This window comes from Electrona antarctica (genome assembly GCF_951216825.1).
Source record: "Electrona antarctica genome assembly, chromosome: 24".
NCBI classification, from domain to species: domain Eukaryota; kingdom Metazoa; phylum Chordata; class Actinopteri; order Myctophiformes; family Myctophidae; genus Electrona; species Electrona antarctica.
The window spans coordinates 15,173,253-15,198,341 of record NC_136803.1 but is presented as its reverse complement, the minus strand read 5'-3'; the positions used below and the strand labels follow the sequence as shown (position 1 = coordinate 15,198,341).

The window sequence follows — 25,089 nt, the reverse complement described above, 5'->3', positions numbered from 1 at the left end:
AGAAGACTAACTTTTGTGTGTGCGTGTGTGTGCTGTCATGTGTGTCACTGTGAGGATAATACTTTCATTGTAGACAGACTGTAACATGATTTTCTGATGTGGGGGGGGGGGGGGGGGGGGATAAAAAAAAAGTCTACATTTGGCAGAATGGAATGTGAAAACATTGAAGCTCAATATCTCTCTGAATGCAGATGGTTCAGGTCGTCTATCTACAGTCTGTCTGTATGTCTCGTAAAACATAAGTGCCGTTGACAGCACAACGAACAGCTGCGTATTCATCCATACCTGCTTGGAGAGCCAGGCGTCTGAGCTCTGCTCGTATCTCTGCAACAAACAACGCATCATTCATGTTCATGTCATCATTTCAGCAGGAATCACTCAATTCTGACATCCAAGAAACACGCACGCACATCACAATAAAACTACATTCATTCACACTCCTAACTCTGACTGGGGAGGGACTCTGGGAAATAGGCGCGTAATTGCTCGCCTAATAATCATTCATCCGGATGTGAAATCAAATCAAAATCCCTCCAAAATCTGTTGGAAATATTTAATTTAACAAGAACAAGAAAATTAAAACGTGGCACTTTGTCAAAAAGGTTGCCTACCCCTGATTTAGAAGGCATTTGTAGAATTCTTTGCGCATTGCTCACACGTGCCCAATACACACCTGAACACAAGCTCCAGTGGTGGCGTCACACAGCGTCAGCATCGAGGCATTCTGGGACCTGTTAAGCCATCGTACGGCCAAGTGAGAGCTGCTCGCCCACTTCACCATCACTACATAGAAGTCACTGCCGGACGGACAGACAGATAATACAGGGAGAGAGACAGACAGATAAAGATGGAGAGAAAGAGACAGAAAAACTGAGAGACGTTGATTGATTGTTCCAATTGTCTGACTTGATTGAGTGAGAGTGTGTGTGTGTGTGTGTGTGTGTGTGTGTGTGTGTGTGTGTGTGTGTGTGTGTGTGTGTGTGTGTGTGTGTTAAGGCTGTCCCCAAACATTCAAGGTTCGAATGTTCGCTCGTTAGGGTTGGTACTCGAATCTTAATTAATGGGCTTGAACCATTCGTTTTATTTTTTTTATTAAAACAAAAATATTATTTTTTTCCTTTTTTATTAACTCGAAAATATATCTCGGCGAGAATGCGATATGAGCATGTACCAAAAAAGTAGGTTTCTAGTGCATTCCTGTCAGAAGTTATGATTTTGTATATCCTTGTTCTTCTGTCCCTCTCCAAAGTCTACCGTGCACAACTGCACATTCATTTGGTGATTGGCCTGCAGCTGAGGTGATTGACCTTTCTCACCTTGTTCTGTGAGAACAAAAGAGTTCCATTGAATGGAATGTCTGATGTGTCTCACTCACTCACACACACACACACACTCACCCCAGCATGATCGCTGATAGAGGGAACCGTTCTTAGCAGCCATAATATATTAGCATATATGCTCTCTAGCATCACATAGCCTATTGCTAAAAAGAAGTGAACTTTGATCATTGTTAAGCAAAACGGTCACGGTGACAGGTTCTGCTTTTGCCCTGAGCCCACTTCAATGCGCTTCTACACAGGTGGAACAGCTAACGAGCAAGCTACGTCTGCCAGCAAGCTCGCAGATCAGCTGTTTTCGCGGAGCCACTTGACTGTGTGTGTGTGTGTGTGTGTGTGTGTGTGTGTTGGGAGAGACGAGAGAGATTGATAAAGAGCAGGGGAGACGGATATCTCAAAGGTTATTTTTTAAATTAATTAGAAAAAATGGTCCGGATGTTCGCTCGAAAATTCCTGCCGAAGTTCGAGTCCTAAAAAAAGGGCTAGGGTACAGCCTTAGTGTGTGTGTGTGTGTGTGTGTGTGTGTGCGCGTGCGTGCGTGCGTGCGTGCGTGCGTGCGTGTTTTAATAAAGCGGTGGTCCCCAAACCTTTTAGCACAAAAACCCAAAAGAGAAATTAGACGCTTGCCCGGGACCCAAACTACTGTATAGTGAAAATAGCAGATCGACAAGCTCACACGTCGCCATGCGCCACATTGTGAGCTTGTAGATCGGTTATTCACTTATTTTCAATACTACTTAAACCTTTGTTTTCTAATTTCTTAGATTCCTCTTTTATTTATTCACGAAATAACTTCAAAGATCATTGAATTTGTTTTTAATTCATGAAAACACTTTGAGGGCTTTGAATGATTTAATCCAACGTTCCCCCCTGCTTAATACGCTAAACCTGCTATTTGTTTAATGTGTTTAATTAAAAAAGAAAGAGGATTTGTCGTGGATCAAAGCTGCAAATACGACGTATGCTCCAAAGGTAATAAGACAAATCTAGGCAGTGTATATTATATTGGATTAAATAGCGGGGAACACGGGTTACGCAGTACAACTGTTAAGCATTGAAATGCGTGCCGTGCCGTGCAGCACAGGTGTGAGCGAGGTGTCACCTGGACGTGAAGTGATGAGGGGGCGTCAGGTCCTGGGAGTGTGTGGCTCCGAACAGGTTGACCACCGACAGCCTCACCGCCGGGTTGGTCTGACCCGCCTGGAAACGAGAGACGCACACAGGAAGGTCAGGCCGGCACGACGGTCAATGACATAGCGTCCATTCTAACACTCCGGTTAAAAGGAACACCGGGAGATTTCAGTCCGAGCACACAGTGTAGGTTTAGGTTTTCAGCGTTTTATTTTCCTGCCTGGTTTCGGCTGATCCGCTGCATCTCGAAGATAGCTTACAGGACGGGCGAACACTCACGCACGCACAAAGCAGGGAGTGTAATCGGAGCGAAGAACCCGACTAAAAATAGTTTTCTTTTGTTCAAAAAAATCCCGTACTCAGCGAGTCACCTATACGACACGACTCTGCAGGACTGAGTCACTGGATAATTTGCACCGTAAGTACCCGCCTATTAGAACTGAGTCCAGGGAAGATACATTTGTTTGATCAAAGTCAAATGAGTTGCAGGCTAAACTATAACTTATTCGATTAATCTCCTTAATTTCAAGAGGTGGATAATGGATACGCTGTCCATGTCCATCTCATCCTATATTCAAATTCTCTAGGGAGGGTGGGCGTGCGGACGGACCGCCATCACAAATGTTAACCGTTGGTCTGATCCCCACCAAACTTTCACAAACACTGGTCAGGGTCAGAATAACAGCAGTGTCTAACACTTCAAATGACTATAACTCAGTGACCATTGCTCTGATCAGCACGATATAGGACTGGATTTGAAGCCTGCGTAGTGTTTTTAAAGTACAGACTGTGGCACAAATGTGAGCAAGATCTTGGTAATGTACTTGTAGTCCTTTGGGGATAGTCTTACCATGGGGTATGGGTATTGTAGTCCTTTGGGGTAGGTGCTTCCAGTGAACTGGGGCAGAGCCATGTTGGGCACCCGGCTGTCGTTGATGGCGAGGTAGGCCAGTTTGTCCCCGTCAGGAGACCACCAGTGGGCCAGGTGGGAGTGCAGGATCTCCTCTAAGTAGCAACCCACAAAACAAACAATTTAATATATATATTTTTTTTAAACACATCCACAGCCTTACTACTAAAAGAAAGATACTCCCTCGGCCTTAACTACTTACTATTAAGAGAAGCTCCTACCTTTTCTCTTAGCTCCTGCACAGAAAAAGTGTTGAACTTTATAATAATAATAATAATAAAGCTTTATTTATATAGCACCTTTCAAGAACAAGGTCACAAAGTGCTGAACAACAAGAGCATATAGAAAATATCATACATCAAAAACATAAAAAGGTGAAGAAAAAAAAAATACATCAGAAAGTACAAAGAGATCACAACGATAAAGGATTAAAAGCAGCTTTGTAGAAATGGGTCTTCAGAAGTGATTTAAAACGAGGAACCGAGTCGGCAAGCCTAATCTCCAGTGGCAGGGCGTTCCATAATGAGGGTGCGCGGATTGCAAAGGCCCGATCACCAATAGTCTTTTTGCGGCCCGTTTTTATGGTGAGAAGGGCTTTTCCCGAGGATCTCAACTCGCGGGCTGGCTGATAGGGGTCAAGTAGCTCTAAAATTCTAAACTTTGGTAGAATCGTGTGTCGTATAGCCATTCAGCCTTGACATACAGTAAGTCCCGATATTTGCTTTGTTTGTTTGTTTGTGTGATAAAAGTGTGATTTCAAGACCTGTTTTCTTCCTAAACAGCGTGTCCGCCCTGATATTGGCAGGTCAAATGGGACCCACATCAAAGGTTGGATTGGGGGTAAGTCCCTGTGTCATACTAGCGTCATGTCCAGGGGGTGTACTTGTACATCATGTCCAGGGGGTGTACTTGTACATCATGTCCAGGGGGTGTACTTGTACATCATGTCCAGGGGGTGTACTTGTACATCATGTCCAGGGGGTGTACTTGTACATCAAGCCACCTCACGTTACATAAACAGGAGATAGGCTCCTGCTCTATGGGCCTAATGGCTCGGCAAGGCTTACTTCCCCACCCATTGAGAGTGAATGGAATCACTACTTTCATTTCCTCGATCACAGAGCACGAATATTTAGACCTGCAGGCTGCAGTACAACCAACTCCTGTCAATACTGTAATCAATCGTGCTAACCTTCATAAAGCCAGTCAGCCATCCCGTTGAAGATGACCCCCTCCATGCCTGAAGAGGTGATCCGCAGAGACTTGCTCCTGACGTCTGGCTGGTAGTAAATGTTGTTCTCAAAGATGTAGACCTGACAGAGAATGAGGCGACCGCAGCACACAACAAATACAAGAGTGTTAATTCAACCACTTAAACCCTAGAACGGTGGAAATCTCATATGCCCAAAACAGTTATACGTCAGGATTCAGATTCAAAAATAGAAACATTTGCAGATCTATAAACTCGAAACGCAGTATGAAGCAACGCATTGCGAGCTTGTAGATCTGCTACTTTTGATACTTTTGTGTGACGCTGTACAGTATGAACTAAAATTAAAATTAAGTTGGAATCGAAAATGTTAGAAGGTTTCTGCATGAAAGCAACGATATACTTCATTGACTGGGGTCCTCCAGGGCTCCATACCTGGTTCCCTCCTTTTCTCTCTCCACACCACAATCTCTTCACTAATCTACAAGTTTAACAGTAGCTAATAAACAACCAGTCTTGTGATCACGTATGGCTGTCAGTCCACAATAGAGTTGGCCTACCCTAGCAATAGTTTATTTTCTTATTTTCTCTTTTTTACCGTGTTTGAAATGCATTGTTCTTGTATGCTGTCCTCTCATGTCTTGTCAGATTTGTTTCGTGTTCAATGTTTGGGGACTACGGATGGAAATTAGCTAAATCCGGTGAATTTACGTTACATTGTTAATGCAACGTTCATTAATATACTCTGTCCCGTCTTAACAAATAAATACAGTAAAGTAAACAAACTAACAGATGTATTATTTATGACACTAGCGTTCATGTGGCTGAATATCGTTGCTGTCAGGCAGAAACTTCTTATGTCCATACTTTAATTTGTGTTCTTTAATAAATTAACGCCCTACTTGGTTATACCACAGCGTCACTACAGCACCACACAAAAGCATCATCAGCTATGTAGCAGATCTAGAAGCTCAGAACGCGTCACTTCGCACCACGTTTCGAGCTTGTAGATCTGCTACTTTTGACATATTTATTTTATTTATTTAAATCCAGAAAAACAACAGTTTTGGACATATGAGGTATCCACCTGACAGAGACATCATGATCCATTCCACATCAACACGGCGGAGAAAATGGTGCGGATGCAAATTACACAGCAAGTCCAATCCAGCAATCTGGCTTGAATGATCGACGTGGCAGCTCTCCCACTGATGGGAGAGAGGAGAGCCAGCAGGCAAACAGTATAAACCAGAATGTATCCCACCAGAATTTGAATCGTGTATGGCTGTAATTATGCCGATAATTTCCTCGTGCAATTAGTGCTGATGGATGATATGAAAGTCACTGGTTTAAGGAAAAATGACTTTGTATTTTTATCATTGTCCTGTAATGTAGGCCTACTGTCCTGTTCTTATGTTCTGTGTGGACCCCAGGAAGACTCGCTGCTGTTATACACTAGCTAATGGGGATCCCAAATAATAAACTCTCTCTGATGAAACAAGTGGACGGAGAATGAAATACCGCAGTTGATTTTATTATTTGATTGGTGGTCCTACTGTAGATTTTCAAAGTGCATATATTTGTACAGCAATGTGTGTAGCATGGTAATGTAATAGGTCCTGTGTGTTTCATGAAACTGTGAATGATCAGCAGGCTGCCCTGAAGACGGAGAGTACTCCGTTTAAGCTGGTAGTGTGGAGCAACACAGACATGCACAATCACAAGCATGATTCACGCGTCATCCTAACCTTGCGTAGCCAGGCTTCAATCTGTCTTTGTAATGCATAGTGCCCCGGACAGATTGAGTTTCGTGTCGCTCAATTTGGGGGCGTATTTTCGCGGACCAGCAATAGTGGAAGACCAACGACGAGGGCCCAGTATGCAAATATAGGGCGGGCTTACCAGGTTATAAGAACTTATAACCCAACCAGGGCCCAGTATGTGTGAAGTAGCGGGCTGCACTGCTCCGATTGGTTGTAGGTCTAACCAATAGAGTCCATTTGAATCCTTTTGTAACCCTCCCTTTGAAAGAAAATCCAAAATGCCGAGGGGAAGCAGACTAATATCCACGCAGTGCGATACGTCTGGCTACGCAAGGCTAGCAGCATCCACCCGTGACTCACGTCACCCAGACAGACGTACCAGCTGTTGTCCTCGTCTTCCCCAGGCAGCGTGTTGAAGCACCGCATCCTGGACCTCTGGCGGGTTCAGCTCCAACACCTCCCTGATGCACACGCACGCACGCACGCACGCACGCGCACACGCACACACACACACACACACACACACACACACACACACACACACACACACACACACACACACACACACACACACACACACACACACACACACACACACACACACACACACACCATCTGTTGCTGAATAGATAATGCCACAGTGTGTGCATCAGGTGGTACAAACAGCAGTATTGAAATATGAATTCCCATCGCAAGGCGGCGACGTCATCCACTGCTACCGTTTTTCCCTTTAGTACGTACGGTAATAGTGTTTTGAAGCTGTTGACGACATATTATTGTGCATTTGTTTTTATGTTATTAATTATTAATTTCATACATTAGGACCACAATGGTCTCCGGTACTTTTCTTTACGTTATCCTTTCATCCTTGATGTCCGACTGTACCACGTCGTTGTTAACATTTCTGACTAATCAAGTATTCAATCAATCAATCAAGCCAGACATGAGGAAAGGACAGTCAGAAATAGAATATTGAGCGAGGTGAAATGTCTTACCTGGTGTCCAGGTCGTACAGGATGTAGGACGCAGTGTACGAATAACGATACACCTGCAATGACAAGGTGTTCAACAATGTGTTTGTCCCACACTTTCATCGTCTTGTCCAGTTTGAGAGCTGCCTGCTACCTCAATTTCGTTGTATTTTTTACTAGTTTCTGATTTAGCTCCAGGCAGAATGAGATTTATTTATTTTGCAGCTCTTTTGATCGTTAAGGTTGCCTCCCGCTGACTTAACCCATTTTGACCTGAGATCAGATTCTAAAAATGTCTTCTACATCCTGACAGTTTTCTGAAAAAGCTATGTTTCTATGTCAGTGGTTCTTCGATTTTTCAAAAATAGCAGACCTAAAAGTGCATAGCGCGCCACTCGGTGGCGCGCTATGAGCTTGTAGATCTGCTATTTTTCAATAGCTAAAGCATGACATGATGCTAACACCAAAAGGGGTCCCCGCCCAAAATGGGTTAAGATGTACAAGCTCAAAACCAGCTGGATTCGAGCTAGTATATTTTACAATCTTCAATAATGCAGGTTGACACAGTAAAGAACAACATGCACTTCTTGAACCTCCCGATTCTCTTGTTCACCAAACACAACATTTCAAAATCTGCCAGACTGAAAGGTCGACAGAAATATCGACTATAAACGAGACTAGACAGCTCGTCCTGTTTTGGTGGTTGTTTTGCTGCATTTATTTCTAAACCCTGGTGAGACTCCTTCAGCAAGTTCAGCATGCAAACAAAGACTGAAATCAATGAGGGAAAACACACACACTTTGGTCTCACCAATCACTCTCAAATGTCATCACCACATCTATTCTATAGACCAATCACTCTCAAATGTCATCACCACATCTATTCTATATGGAAAAAAGGTAAGGTTTTCAATTGCCGGCTCTGAGAAAAAGTTTTACAAGACGTTTATGACATTCTACCACAACACACAAACTGCATAGTGTGCCGTGCCTATGCCTCGGCCAACGCCAAACCACAACAGAAACAAAATCTGCTCTGCTATGAAAAATCGGCTTTTTATTTTTTTTAATTATGTATGCATGTATTTTTGTGTATGTGTATAGAGATATTTATTTATTTTATTTCCTCCAGACTGCTTTTCCGACTATCCTTGGGATTGTGGGTGGGGGAGGGTGGTATAGGGGATTGAGTTTTATTTTTATATTTTATATGTCCGTTTAATACTTGCCCCTGGGCTACTGTTACAAAAACCTGAATAAAAAGATTTTGAAAAGAAAAAAGGTAGGATATGTACACATATTTTCCCCACAGTTTCTTTAAACACAAACCCAAAAATAATATTTGTTTAACAAAAAAATTAACGTTTCGCCAAGTTGATGAACACTTTGATGAACCCCCCCCCCCCCCATCAACCTCAAGTTTCATAGTGCTGACCTCTGACCTGTTCTATGTGCCTACAATGGCATATAAAACAACACGGTGAAGCAGCTTTCTGCTTGAATAAACTCCACTACACCTTAAAGACACCTTCTGTACAGTAGATATCTTTAAAACACAGCTCTTGCTTTGAGTTGATTGCTTTGAGGAGCGCTAGCCCCTCCTATTCCCAGCCTTCCGGGTTTATGTACCGGTAAATACAAACATTGGCTTGTGATTGGCGGATTACCCCATAGCGATGATTTGATTGGCTGAGCAAAGTACATGAAGATAAAAGTGAGGGCAGAAAAGTGAAGACGGAAAAGTCCAGAATGGGATAATGTATGATGATGCATGGTGATAAGAGCGCCCCTCACTTCACACGTGTGTGATTTTTTAACAGTGTTCACTGTTTTGCTTGATTCACTGCCTTTCTTGCTATTATTTTAATGTTGTTTTATGCTTTTGCTTGTTTGCTCTGAAAGGCACTTCGAGCTGCATTTCATGTCATGAAAGGTGCTATACAAATAGTTTTTTATTATTATGAAAATCGGCGAACCACTCTTCATGGGCACTTCGCTGTTGTTGCTGCAGATGGTGGGGGAAAGCTGACAGTCAGCTATGTTTAAGGAGTGCAACAGCTACAGTGATGATGATGAATAATTGGAGTGATCGACCACAGGGGACAGTTCACTCTGTAGAGCCTGGGCTTTCCACAGGGGGTCTGAGTGGGACCCCTAAGGTTTGCGAACGCTTCTGAAGAATAGTTTTGTTTTTGTCCCTTTCTGCAGTAGCTGAGAAAAACACAACTCCGCTAAGCTGTGACTCCCCCATGAGCTCACTTAACAATTTGGTTGGATTCGTTTGTTGTCGTTTTCCCATGTTTCCAAACCACACCACACCACAGGAGAAAATGGCCAGACAAATTCAGTAAAAACTTGATAGAAAAGTTGGAAAAAGCACTTAAGATACTTAGTAGACCAGGGTCATTCTGGGCTCTAGTAATTCCCTCTAAATCTAATCTCTTTGCCCAAAAATAGTCAATCTACAACTAGCTCACAACTCACAAATGTGTCGCATTGCCACACTACAACTATATGGGTTTTCTTTTAAAAGACTCTCACTCCCCTATAGTGACTTCTTGGGCCAAATGTGACCAAACGCCGTCCAAAGCAGACTTGAACCATGAGGAGGCAGCGCAGAGGGACGCCAGGGCTCCACCGGACACGTTGCGTCTATGTCGCGTGCGTCAAAAAACGCACCGGTTCAATTTTAATGCACGCGTTAATGTCACGCAACGCGGACAGTGGAGCCACCCTTCATTGATTAAAAAGGGAACATTCCCTGACGGTGACGGGGACGCGACGCTGACGCGCCCGGTGGAGCCCCGGCGTGAGTCACCAGGTCGTGCAGAGAGTTGCAAAATCCGAGTTATGTCCCGCCAGGGACAGAATCATAACTCATATCCCCCTAGTCAATATTTGCCGTCGGTCACGGGCCGGGTACCTCCTTCCAGGGTCGGGTACCTCCTTCCAGTCAGACCCCTCGCAAGAAGTCACCCGTTTGTTGTCTTGAAAGTGCGTTGTATAAATCAATGGAGACCTGTGTTGTTAACATGTGTGCAACGTGGTTTTTAGCAGAGGCTGTGTTTTAATTGCAAACCTACCTGCTTGACATCGTAGGCGAAGAGTGCGTACTCGAGGTCTGGAGACAGGGAGTATTTGGCCACTTTGAACGCCACCTACAGTCAGACACAAGATAAGTTCAACTGGTGGAACGTCGCAGTCGGGTAGAAACCTCTTATCTCCATATTTTAACCTCTTGATCATACAAAAAAGCATCAAAAGTAGCAGATCTACAAGCTTGAAACACAGAGTTTACAATGTAAGTCAATGTATGAGAATATTTTTGAACATCAATTTCTAATCAAGAGAGCAACTATTGAAGATATGGCAAGGTTACAACACAACCCAAACCTCTCCCAAAGTGTAATTTCGCATTAAATGGAACTTTACTCTTCTACCCCGGGTTTGAACCAGTTTTCAAGTGCTGGATGTTTTACCATTGAGCTAATAGAGCCTGCCTGCTTGCTCAGGGGATAAATGTAATCTTGACCATCAGGTAAAAATGCGTGTCAGATCCTGTGACTACTGTAGGCTTTGACAAGATCTAAATGTAATAAATAAAACTAAATAAAACCACCCCAAGTGTATGTTATGTTGTATTAACATACTCTACCATACATGTTATTCATTAAAAAGTGACATAGTGCCATAGTGTATATTATATTTGTCCTTCTTGTACGCTTCGTATCGAGGGTGAATTCTGATTAACTCTCCCGACCCAAGCAATATTTTCTCACCACCGTTACTTATATAAGAGGAATTTAATGAGGATCTGAAGCCTTCGGACACGTTTGCTTTGCACGTTTAATTATCCATGCCAAACATAAAAATGCAGTCAGGGGAACCAGTGTTGTTAAAGATTGACACTGGTTGCACACATAAAATAATGAAAGAACCACAGAGGAACTCTGTTCCGTCCACACAGCATGTTTTATACATGATGTTTCTGGAAGGGTTTCGAGTCGTTGCATCACATGCTGGTTCGACGGCAGTGCTGTGGTCAACCCAATGAATCTCACAACGATTTTAAGCATGACCGGGGCACCTCGGGCCAAGACTGACCATACTTTTTGAAGGGCGTGCGCTAGCCCCTCCTATGTCCAGCTTTGAGGGTTTGTGTAAACACAAACATTGAAGACGAAGGTGAGGACGCAAATTGTGATTTGGCCGGAATGGGACGATGTACTGTATGATGATAAGAGCGCCCCTCACTTCACACGGGTTTGATTTTTTTAAAGATTCAGCGAAGAATTATTTCACTATTATAAAGGTTGGACTTGTTACCGCTGCCAGAATACTGTTGCGTCATTGGAAGGTCCCCAGAACACCCGGGCTTAAAGAATGGAATGAAGAAATGATCAAAATAACATCATATGAATATATGTTGGGCAGGGTAGATGCAGAAAGCAAAATGAAAGAGACATGGGTTCTGGATGTATATGAACCTTAAAATTTATTTTTATTTTAACTGTTATGTTTCTTGGACTGGCTATCTGTAAGGTATGTTGTAATGTTTGTAATGCTGCTTTGTACTGAACCTAGATTTTGTACGATTTTGAAAAACAAATCAAATTTAGAATTATAAAAAAAAAAAAAAAGATTCAGCGAAGATGACATTAGCATTTTAAGCACATAAAGCAGCATAGTCTATTAGTATCTTGTACAATGTACAGCGTAAAACCACCACCACTGCTCTCTAGAGATGGTAATTTAACCCATTTTGACAATCAGATTGACAATCAGATTCTAAAAATGTGTTTGAAAATGACAGTTTTCTGAAAAAGCTATGTTTCTATGACAGTCGTTTTCGATTTTTCAAAAATAGCAGACCTACAAGCTCGTAGCGCGCCACTCGGTGGCGCGCTATGAGTTTGTAGATCTGCTATTTTTCAATAGCTAAAGCATAACATAATGCTAACACCAAAAGGGGTTCCCGCCCCAAAATGGGTTAATAAATCAAAGTCTATTCATTCGGTTCTTGTTTTGCATACAAATTCAGGGAGGATGCAAAAATCTAACCCTGTGACTGAAATTGCTTCAAATTGCCCCGAAATAAATCATTCTCATTTCCATTGTATAAGTGCAGCCATTCTGCCCCGAGGACCAAACAAGTATATGAATTGACATTTTAAAAAGATCCTCCTTACGAACGTGCTGTTGCTCAGAATGACCTCCGACCTGTTGGACACAAAGTCGAACTTGACGACATCGCCGTCACGGTTCCTGTACGTCACCGCGGAATCTGCAGGGGGGGGGGGGGGGGGGGACATGGACCACACAACGTCAAAGACACACAGAAGGGAAGGATGCGCAGTCTGATGCACACAGAGAAGATGTGAGTAGTTAGTATATATGCCGGATCAGCGCACATTTTGGCCACTGGGGGCGCCAGTGAGTCATTTATGTTAATTTATGTTAATTTATTCATACATTCCATACATTCCATACATTCCATACATTCCATACATTCCATAATCATATTGTATATATCATAAAAATCATATTATATTATAATTATAATTATTATTATAATCGTTTTATTTATGTATGTGATGTATGCCATGCTTTTTGTTCTTGCTTAAGTGTTAAGCTTAAGTGTTTTACATTAAGTGCTTAAATCTGCTCCATCTCTTCCTTTCTCTATGTCCCATTCATGTCACAGCCTGTGACCCCCCTCATGTGGGTCTGTCCCACAGATCAGACAGACATGCCGGCTCCCAGGTGTGAATAGAACAATGGAAAGTTTAGATGAACCTCTGTGTGGGGTGAGGGATGGGGGGTCCCTTATCTTTTACAACTGCCAGGTGGCAGGTGTAACCGGGGGGGTGGGGGGCCATTCTCTTTGAACTGCCAGCTGGCAGATTGGGGGGTCCCTTATCTCTTTGAACTGCCAGCTGGCAGATTGGGGGATCCCTTATCTTTTACAACTGCCAGGTGGCAGTTGTAACCGGGGGGGTGGGGGCCATTCTCTTTGAACTGCCAGCTGGCAGATTGGGGGGTCCCTTATCTTTTTGAAGTGCCAGATGGCCGTTGTAAACCCCCCCCCCCCCCTCCTCAAAACATTTGTTTGTTGTGTTAATGTGTTAATTAGATGAAGTTAAAAACGGGGGGTGGGGGCCCTTATCTTTGAAGTGCCAGCTGGCAGTTGTAAACCCCCTCCCCCCTCATTAGAGGGGGTGGGGGACTATTGCGCATCATTTCTTGCATTCTTTGCATTCCAGATAGACAGGATGTAATCAGCAGATGGTTGGGGTGGGACCTCGTTTGGTCAACAACCGTTTTATGGTTGTGTTATCAGTTAGCTCTTATCTACCTGTAACAGACAAACTGCCTCAAACTGTGGTCTGTCACTATGTTAATTATGTTAATTAGAGGGGGTTGTATGCAGTGTGTGTGTATGGGGGTTGGCCTACTATGGGTAGGGGGGGTCTAGTGTGATTGGTTTATACAGGGTAGGGGCATGTCTTATCTGAATGTGTAGACTCCTAATAAATACAGAGGGTGTGTTAGCATACAGTGTATGTAGGATCCTCTCAAAACACCTGTGTTCTACCTAAACTAAGACATATTGGTTAATCATTCCTACACCTGGTCATGACTTCAATTGATGGTGAAGGTATGTCTGATACCGTGCATCATGGTAGTGTTAATGAGGTGATGATCTGTGAGGAAGTTTGTTATGCTCCTAAGAAGAAGAATGGTGGGATCCTTAGACGTACTATGAGCAAGGAATCTGAATCACATATAGCGTATGATGGTTCGGACAGGTGCGTGTGTGATTTTAAATTAGAGGAAAGTGATATTGGGGGCAGTAATGAGGGGAAAGATGTATTGTCTCTAGAACCCATGGACCCTTGTATTTGTGAAAACAGAGATCTATTTGTCATGCAGCGTTATGCAGGGGACTCGTTGCAGTGTGTGTTCATGCAGATTGATCACACTATCAGCCGAGGATATTTCAGTCACGAATTCGAATGCATCAGGAGAAGGATTCTTCACGGCCTTGGGTCGTGTAGTTGCATTGATGCTATGTATACCGTTCCTTACCTGTCTGAATTGCCGCTCAGCCGAAGACTTGAATTCTCCTGAATTTCAATAACGGTAAATAGTTAATACTTATTATAATGCTTTGTTATTATAATTATGGGTGTATTGTTGTTGTTGTGTTTATACATACTATATGTATTATTTTTATATAATGACTTTTTTATTTTTTTACATCCTTATTTAGGGTGGAATCTTCAGCCTATGGACAACTCTACAGATAATGGTGTGGATTATACTGTATCTGATCTGGGTGATGATACAATCTATACATGGATTAAAGAGTTTGGACAAAACCAGAACCAGCGTGATCTGATCGGGGTGTGTGCTTGGGGGCTGCCGACGTGATTATTAGCGAGTGGGTCGCAGAACCGTATATTATTGAAAAGCTGCATCAGATAAATAATGAGGCCGAGATTAAATGGTATAGAACTATACAACAGTGTAGTAGCATATGGGTCGAAGAACAATAAAGCTCCCCGCGTCGATATTCTACATAATGGGGTCACTATATAGTGTTGAGAATCCTATTTGTAATAGGCTTGTAGCCTTGATGAATACTGTTATTGATCAGTATACACACTCTGGTGAAAATGAATACTTTCCCCCTGGGTATGATATTTTTAGAAACCATATACAGTATGTAAAAACTACAGGTGTTATATATAAAAAGTTGTTAGCTATGTATGATGCCCCAAATGGGTATATCATTAATGATAACAATGTAATGGCTGTCGTAAGCAGTTTTTTTAATCAAAAACAATGCAACTCAAAAGGAGTATGTTATGTGATGATCATGTGTGCCTATATCATTGATATGTGTGTCTTAAAGCATAAACAATGTGCATATGAAGGCCCTAGACATAATGTTGTATATGCTGTTCGACGGATGATTGCTGTCGATGAAACATCGTGTGTGATGTATATGAACATGATTGATGCAGGTGTATGTTTTTAATAATAAAACCAATACTTAATACGGATTAGTGTACAATCTATTCATTGTTGGTATAGGTGTTATGATGGACGGAGCTTTACAGAAGATATATTATGATGCTGGTAACCCTGGGGGGTTAGGAGGGGTATCCAGACTGATCACAGCTGTTAAAACAGAAGAAGGGGTCACCCCTAAAATAGTGGAGGTTAAAAAGTGGTTAGAGAAACAGGATGTCTATACACTTCATGCTCCTGCTGCAAAGTATTTCAGGAGAAATAGAGTATTTGTAAGCGGTATAGATAAACAATTTCAAGCTGATCTAGTTGAAATGGGGGAATATTCTAAAGAAAATGACGGTGTTAGGTATATTCTGACCTGTATAGATGTGTTTTCGAAATATGCATGGGTGAGACCTCTACACAATAAGACTGGGGCATGTGTTACAGAGGCCTTTAAAGATATCTTGAATGAGGGGAGGACACCACAGAAACTACAGACGGATGCCGGGAAAGAGTTTTATAACAAGACATTTCAGCAATTGATGAGTGAATATGGTGTCCATCATTTCTCGACTGATAATGAGACAAAGGCTAGTATAGTGGAGCGTTTCAATAGGAGTCTGAAGACAAAGATGTGGCGTTACTTGACATCAGTCAATTCGCGGAGATATATACCTGTTCTACAACAACTAGTCGAAGCATATAATGGATCATACCATAGGTCTATTAAAATGTCTCCATCTATGGTTAATAAGGATAATGAGAATATAGTATTCAACAATCTATACAAGTCTAAGAATAGTGATAGGATCAAATTTAAATACAGTATGGGTGAGACTGTACGCATCTCAAAATACAGAGGTGTGTTTAGGAAAGGTTATGAACAGACATTTACAGATGAATTTTTTAAAATAACAGAATGTATCCCGAGAACCCCACCAGTCTACAAACTACAAGATACTTCAGGCGAGAATATACAAGGGACATTTTATGAAAAGGAGCTACAGAAAGTTATCATAGACAAAAATAAGACTTTCAAAATAGAAAAAATACTAAAAAAGAAAAAGTGTGGGGGTCGTATAATGGTATTAGTTAAATGGTTAGGATGGGGTGAGAAGTTCAACTCATGGATACCTGATAGTGAAATTATTGATCAAGAATAGTAGTCAATATAATTTAGTGAAGTATAGGTATATAAGGCAATGGAGGAGATTGTATGAATCATATCGTAGGACTGTAGTTATAGCAGCAGTACACAATGGAAGGACAAGGGTTTTATATAACACTACCTAGTAATGCCTCATTAGATGTATACCCATCTAATAAGATATGGAATTATAGAACTAAACTAGCTAAACCTATCACCCTCAAGGAACCTTATGAGGTGGGGTTAATCGAGTTGCAATACCCTCGTAACTGGCATAATTTTACAAAAGAGGATGGTTGGATAACTTTTACTCCACGTAAAGCAGATGGTTTATTAATACCCCCTATACACATGATGCTACCTCCAGGGGTCTACGATAGCATTTCTAGGATTATTAAGGAAATAAATAATCTACTACACCATAGAATAAAAAAACTAACCATGATGTTTAATGCTATTGAAAATCGCATTTTTTTTATAGGGGGTGAGGGTATGACAGTTGTGTTTAGAGGACGTCTAGCACTAATTCTTGGATTCGACCCCGAAAAGAAATTCGAAATATCACCATTACAGGATCCTATGCATTATAGTCCACACCCTGCTGATATCTCCGGAGGGTGTTATAATATATATGTGTATACAGATATAGTGGATTATCAGATTGTAGGGGATAGTTATGTCCCATTGTTGAGAAGTATAAATACAGCCGACGAAGCCCGCCGTATGCCATACCTCTTGTATGATAAACCACACTACACCCGCCTGTCCCGGTCTATGATAGGTGATATAGAAATCTCTCTGAAGACTGATCAGAATCTATATGTGCCATTTACATATGGGAAGGTAGTCGCTAAATTACACTTTAGACCTGTACGTGATAGATCTTAGGACCGTGAGCATAATGAAGGGCTCTCCATACATTGCGAATGATGACAGATATATGGCATATTATGCTAATCAAGCAGGATCCGGACTTCCAGGGTTTACGGGATCAGCCACACAGTATGGGGCGGGGTTGGGGGGTATGTTTAGAAATCTATTTAGATTCGCTATGCCACTTTTAAAGAGTGGTTTCAATATGGCTAAGCCACACCTCAAGACCGCAGCTAAAAATATCGTGGGGGATGTGGTCACCCATATTATGAATAGACCTTCAAAACCACGCCAGGAGGGATCGGGGTTAATGATTCATCATAGGAGGGGTATTAAACGACCTCCAACGTTCCAGTCATATGGGCGTGTCCAGAAGCGTAGAAAGACATATAAAAGAGTAGGGGGCATACCTAAGAAGAAGACAAAGGCTAGACTTTGTGTCGGAAGGACTACTAGACCGTCAGCTAGAGATATCTTTTAGCTATACTCCATTATTTCACTATGTCGTTGATACATACTCAATCGCAAGAATGCTCAAAGAGTGAACTAGACCTCTTCACTGTGTGTCTAACACAGACATCAATTGATAAGAATACTTACCATGAGATAAACCCGTTGTCAGCCATCACGGATACTTCACCTATAGAGTTTTACATCACTGGGAGTTCTGAAGATTATCTCGATCTGAATAATACATATTTGCATGTACAAGCGAAAATTACGAACGCTGATGGAACCAATCTTGCTGCAGGTGCTGAAGTAGGATTTGTCAACTACCCAGGATGTTCACTATTCTCACAAGTGGATATTATGCTGGGGGATACACTCATATCACATGCATCTAATACTTACCCTTATAGAGGGGTATTGGAATGTTTATTGAATTATGGTGAGGATACATTATCCACCCAATTTGGATGCGGCCTCTTCTCTAAAGATACCTGTGGACATATGGACGTTACAAACCCTGGTGGTGCAAATGTGGGGCTGCATGCGAGAGCTGCATACACTGCAGATAGTACAATTGTAGATATTATAGCTCCTATTCATTCTGATATGTTTTTTCAAGAAAAATTACTTATAAATGGTGTTGATCTCAAGATTAAATTTATACGTGCAAAAGATGATTTCTGTCTGATGGCTACAACTGTTGCTGATGCTCATAAGGTTAAAATTGTATCAGCTAGTCTATTCATAAAGAAAGTATCGGTAGCGCCGGGTGTCCGAATGGGACATGCCAGAGCTTTAACACAAACAAATATCAAATATCCTATTGATAGAGTGTGCTTGAAGACCGTTTCTATACCGAATGGAGCACGAGTATGTAACCAGGAGAACTTATTTTTAGGTCAGATACCTAAGTTTATAGTTATCGGCTTTGTTGATCATGAAGCATTCACCGGAAGTTACACAAGGAACCCCTTCAAATTCCACCATTACAATTTAGAATTCCTGAATCTACATACGGACAGTCAATCATTCCCGGGGAGGCCTTTTCAACCAACCTTCGATAATGGACAGTATGGACGTGAATATTATCAGATGATACAGGCCACGGGTCGTCAACTGAAAGACAGAGGACTAGCCATCACCCGAAGAGATTTTGGTCATGGATATACATTGTATTGTTTCAATCTAGAACCAGACGAGGGTTGCGGAGCCCACGTATCATTGGTTCGGTCTGGGAATGTACGTTTGGAGGCTCGATTTAGAGCCCCTTTACCTCATACAGTCAATATGATCTGTTATGCTATTTTCGATTCAGTCATAGAGGTATCAAACCGTAGACAAGTCTTAGTGGATTATTATTGAGTACTAAAACTAGATACTTATCATGAATACTATAGAATTAACTAGTGTTCTTAAAAAGAAGGTTAAGAGACACATACATTTATTAGGGGTATTGGCGTGTGATCAACTCCCTGATATTATCATTAGTAGTATCCCTACTATGGTTATTATCAATACCCAACCCTCATCGATGGATGGAGCACACTGGTTAGCCATATACATCACTAATGACCGATATGGTTATTTCTTTGATTCATTTGGACACCCTCCAACATATCGGGATTTCCCTGAAGATATAAATATATTTCTTCAGAAGAATTGTGTGAATGTGTACTATTCTGTAAAGCAGGTTCAAGATGACATGGCCACAACATGTGGACAGCATTGTGTATTTTTTTTATGTCATATGCAGAGGGGTTTTTCTTATCAAAAAGTGATGAATTTGTATAAGGATGATCTATGTTGTAACGATGTTATGGTCTGTAAGTTTGTTAGTAGAATACGTCCTGAGATATGTAGAAATCATGATTTTACATGTGTACAGTGTGTACAACATGTAAAACGGCGTATGTGACAAACGTAACTGATGTTAAGGTGGGTGTATATATATATATGTGTATAACAATGATAATGACAATAATAATAATAAAAACATGGACACAAAATATTTCAAATGTAAAGTTTTTATTTTACTATAACATGGGAAAACATTGTGATACAGTTACATTCACTGTCAGTGTATAGCATATACATCGTTGTTGGCATTGTATGAATCACAGTAGCATAGTACATACATAGTGTGCAATATACACAAATTATGAAAACAATTAAAACAAAAACATATAATATAAACCATATCATATGTCAACCCATTCTTTTGATGTAGTATACCTTGTAATACTACGCCTCCTGGGGCTTCTACTTTTTCTCATTGGTGAAATTTCATACGCTATGTCGGTAGGGCCCCATTGTCTTCGAGGTGGAGATATAGCACTGCGCTTCATGGTAGTGATAGACAACTTGACGCTATTGTTAGGGATGGCTGCTAGGGGTATATTCAATTTTGCAATTTTTTTCAGAAACTGTGTCCATCCTACAGGCCTCCTATCCTCATTAATTTTGAATGATGATGTTACACTCTTCAGTAAATCGTAAAGATGTGATCCTCTAATAGTATTTCCATCAATAATTATCTCTCCTTGAGGTGTCCATGAGATAGCATCTTTATTTTTAGATAATGTATCCAAGATGTGTAGAGTATTATTCTTATTTTTGGCAGGCATATGGTATAAAATATCCTTCAAAACATGATCTTCCTGGTCTACTATATTAGCATTTTCTGCAATATCAGGCACAGGGGGGTTCTGTGTGCCCTCAGGTAATGCTAATGTGAGCATAGCTGTTTCGGACCCTCTCTGCTTCACCAGGGCCAAATATCTATGTAGAACCATAGTATATTTTTTCGCCTTTGCATATAAATCGGGGTCAGGTGTGTTCAGGACATCTAATATAGATTTATCCAATTCATTCTCAGCGACTTGTCTGATAGATTCACGAGGTGATGATGTTGATGATAACTGCTTTAAACTATCAAGCTGTTGTTGTGGTACTAGAAAATGTTTCTAGTACCACAACAACAGCTTGATAGTTTAAAGCAGTTATCATCAACATCATCACCTCGTGAATCTATCAGACAAGTCGCTGAGAATGAATTGGATAAATCTATATTAGATGTCCTGAACACACCTGACCCCGATTTATATGCAAAGGCGAAAACATATACTATGGTTCTACATAGATATTTGGCCCTGGTGAAGCAGAGAGGGTCCGAAACAGCTATGCTCACATTAGCATTACCTGAGGGCACACAGAACCCCCCTGTGCCTGATATTGCAGAAAATGCTAATATAGTAGACCAGGAAGATCATGTTTTGAAGGATATTTTATACCATATGCCTGCCAAAAATAAGAATAATACTCTACACATCTTGGATACATTATCTAAAAATAAAGATGCTATCTCATGGACACCTCAAGGAGAGATAATTATTGATGGAAATACTATTAGAGGATCACATCTTTACGATTTACTGAAGAGTGTAACATCATCATTCAAAATTAATGAGGATAGGAGGCCTGTAGGATGGACACAGTTTCTGAAAAAAATTGCAAAATTGAATATACCCCTAGCAGCCATCCCTAACAATAGCGTCAAGTTGTCTATCACTACCATGAAGCGCAGTGCTATATCTCCACCTCGAAGACAATGGGGCCCTACCGACATAGCGTATGAAATTTCACCAATGAGAAAAAGTAGAAGCCCCAGGAGGCGTAGTATTACAAGGTATACTACATCAAAAGAATGGGTTGACATATGATATGGTTTATATTATATGTTTTTGTTTTAATTGTTTTCATAATTTGTGTATATTGCACACTATGTATGTACTATGCTACTGTGATTCATACAATGCCAACAACGATGTATATGCTATACACTGACAGTGAATGTAACTGTATCACAATGTTTTCCCATGTTATAGTAAAATAAAAACTTTACATTTGAAATATTTTGTGTCCATGTTTTTATTATTATTATTGTCATTATCATTGTTATACACATATATATATATACACCCACCTTAACATCAGTTACGTTTGTCACATACGCCGTTTTACATGTTGTACACACTGTACACATGTAAAATCATGATTTCTACATATCTCAGGACGTATTCTACTAACAAACTTACAGACCATAACATCGTTACAACATAGATCATCCTTATACAAATTCATCACTTTTTGATAAGAAAAACCCCTCTGCATATGACATAAAAAAAATACACAATGCTGTCCACATGTTGTGGCCATGTCATCTTGAACCTGCTTTACAGAATAGTACACATTCACACAATTCTTCTGAAGAAATATATTTATATCTTCAGGGAAATCCCGATATGTTGGAGGGTGTCCAAATGAATCAAAGAAATAACCATATCGGTCATTAGTGATGTATATGGCTAACCAGTGTGCTCCATCCATCGATGAGGGTTGGGTATTGATAATAACCATAGTAGGGATACTACTAATGATAATATCAGGGAGTTGATCACACGCCAATACCCCTAATAAATGTATGTGTCTCTTAACCTTCTTTTTAAGAACACTAGTTAATTCTATAGTATTCATGATAAGTATCTAGTTTTAGTACTCAATAATAATCCACTAAGACTTGTCTACGGTTTGATACCTCTATGACTGAATCGAAAATAGCATAACAGATCATATTGACTGTATGAGGTAAAGGGGCTCTAAATCGAGCCTCCAAACGTACATTCCCAGACCGAACCAATGATACGTGGGCTCCGCAACCCTCGTCTGGTTCTAGATTGAAACAATACAATGTATATCCATGACCAAAATCTCTTCGGGTGATGGCTAGTCCTCTGTCTTTCAGTTGACGACCCGTGGCCTGTATCATCTGATAATATTCACGTCCATACTGTCCATTATCGAAGGTTGGTTGAAAAGGCCTCCCCGGGAATGATTGACTGTCCGTATGTAGATTCAGGAATTCTAAATTGTAATGGTGGAATTTGAAGGGGTTCCTTGTGTAACTTCCGGTGAATGCTTCATGATCAACAAAGCCGATAACTATAAACTTAGGTATCTGACCTAAAAATAAGTTCTCCTGGTTACATACTCGTGCTCCATTCGGTATAGAAACGGTCTTCAAGCACACTCTATCAATAGGATATTTGATATTTGTTTGTGTTAAAGCTCTGGCATGTCCCATTCGGACACCCGGCGCTACCGATACTTTCTTTATGAATAGACTAGCTGATACAATTTTAACCTTATGAGCATCAGCAACAGTTGTAGCCATCAGACAGAAATCATCTTTTGCACGTATAAATTTAATCTTGAGATCAACACCATTTATAAGTAATTTTTCTTGAAAAAACATATCAGAATGAATAGGAGCTATAATATCTACAATTGTACTATCTGCAGTGTATGCAGCTCTCGCATGCAGCCCCACATTTGCACCACCAGGGTTTGTAACGTCCATATGTCCACAGGTATCTTTAGAGAAGAGGCCGCATCCAAATTGGGTGGATAATGTATCCTCACCATAATTCAATAAACATTCCAATACCCCTCTATAAGGGTAAGTATTAGATGCATGTGATATGAGTGTATCCCCCAGCATAATATCCACTTGTGAGAATAGTGAACATCCTGGGTAGTTGACAAATCCTACTTCAGCACCTGCAGCAAGATTGGTTCCATCAGCGTTCGTAATTTTCGCTTGTACATGCAAATATGTATTATTCAGATCGAGATAATCTTCAGAACTCCCAGTGATGTAAAACTCTATAGGTGAAGTATCCGTGATGGCTGACAACGGGTTTATCTCATGGTAAGTATTCTTATCAATTGATGTCTGTGTTAGACACACAGTGAAGAGGTCTAGTTCACTCTTTGAGCATTCTTGCGATTGAGTATGTATCAACGACATAGTGAAATAATGGAGTATAGCTAAAAGATATCTCTAGCTGACGGTCTAGTAGTCCTTCCGACACAAAGTCTAGCCTTTGTCTTCTTCTTAGGTATGCCCCCTACTCTTTTATATGTCTTTCTACGCTTCTGGACACGCCCATATGACTGGAACGTTGGAGGTCGTTTAATACCCCTCCTATGATGAATCATTAACCCCGATCCCTCCTGGCGTGGTTTTGAAGGTCTATTCATAATATGGGTGACCACATCCCCCACGATATTTTTAGCTGCGGTCTTGAGGTGTGGCTTAGCCATATTGAAACCACTCTTTAAAAGTGGCATAGCGAATCTAAATAGATTTCTAAACATACCCCCCAACCCCGCCCCATACTGTGTGGCTGATCCCGTAAACCCTGGAAGTCCGGATCCTGCTTGATTAGCATAATATGCCATATATCTGTCATCATTCGCAATGTATGGAGAGCCCTTCATTATGCTCACGGTCCTAAGATCTATCACGTACAGGTCTAAAGTGTAATTTAGCGACTACCTTCCCATATGTAAATGGCACATATAGATTCTGATCAGTCTTCAGAGAGATTTCTATATCACCTATCATAGACCGGGACAGGCGGGTGTAGTGTGGTTTATCATACAAGAGGTATGGCTGGGCTTCGTCGGCTGTATTTATACTTCTCAACAATGGGACATAACTATCCCCTACAATCTGATAATCCACTATATCTGTATACACATATATATTATAACACCCTCCGGAGATATCAGCAGGGTGTGGACTATAATGCATAGGATCCTGTAATGGTGATATTTCGAATTTCTTTTCGGGGTCGAATCCAAGAATTAGTGCTAGACGTCCTCTAAACACAACTGTCATACCCTCACCCCCTATAAAAAAAATGCGATTTTCAATAGCATTAAACATCATGGTTAGTTTTTTTATTCTATGGTGTAGTAGATTATTTATTTCCTTAATAATCCTAGAAATGCTATCGTAGACCCCTGGAGGTAGCATCATGTGTATAGGGGGTATTAATAAACCATCTGCTTTACGTGGAGTAAAAGTTATCCAACCATCCTCTTTTGTAAAATTATGCCAGTTACGAGGGTATTGCAACTCGATTAACCCCACCTCATAAGGTTCCTTGAGGGTGATAGGTTTAGCTAGTTTAGTTCTATAATTCCATATCTTATTAGATGGGTATACATCTAATGAGGCATTACTAGGTAGTGTTATATAAAACCCTTGTCCTTCCATTGTGTACTGCTGCTATAACTACAGTCCTACGATATGATTCATACAATCTCCTCCATTGCCTTATATACCTATACTTCACTAAATTATATTGACTACTATTCTTGATCAATAATTTCACTATCAGGTATCCATGAGTTGAACTTCTCACCCCA

The 25,089-nt window shown here is 40.9% G+C and overlaps 2 protein-coding genes across 3 annotated transcripts in view; one reads left to right on the top strand and one right to left on the bottom strand.

Moving 5' to 3' along the window:
* The window catches only part of dnajc27 (DnaJ (Hsp40) homolog, subfamily C, member 27), a 305,233-nt gene that overhangs the window by 219,204 nt on the left and 60,940 nt on the right, over positions 1 to 25,089 (top strand). The gene's annotated exons all lie outside the window — the stretch shown is intronic.
* The window catches only part of LOC306917053 (inactive dipeptidyl peptidase 10-like), a 70,126-nt gene that overhangs the window by 23,685 nt on the left and 21,352 nt on the right, over positions 1 to 25,089 (bottom strand). For both annotated transcript variants that reach the window (XR_013789101.1, XM_079495174.1), the window contains exons 4-12: positions 12,512 to 12,606; positions 10,406 to 10,480; positions 7,347 to 7,399; positions 6,731 to 6,812; positions 4,571 to 4,691; positions 3,319 to 3,473; positions 2,440 to 2,537; positions 674 to 797; positions 286 to 324 (exon numbers count right to left, since the gene is read on the bottom strand). Coding sequence is in view for 1 of the 2 variants with exons in the window: in XM_079495174.1 (XP_079351300.1) it covers positions 286 to 324; positions 674 to 797; positions 2,440 to 2,537; positions 3,319 to 3,473; positions 4,571 to 4,691; positions 6,731 to 6,812; positions 7,347 to 7,399; positions 10,406 to 10,480; positions 12,512 to 12,606 (842 nt within the window). In the remaining variant the exon portion in view is untranslated. The remainder of the gene's footprint in view (positions 1 to 285; positions 325 to 673; positions 798 to 2,439; positions 2,538 to 3,318; positions 3,474 to 4,570; positions 4,692 to 6,730; positions 6,813 to 7,346; positions 7,400 to 10,405; positions 10,481 to 12,511; positions 12,607 to 25,089) is intronic.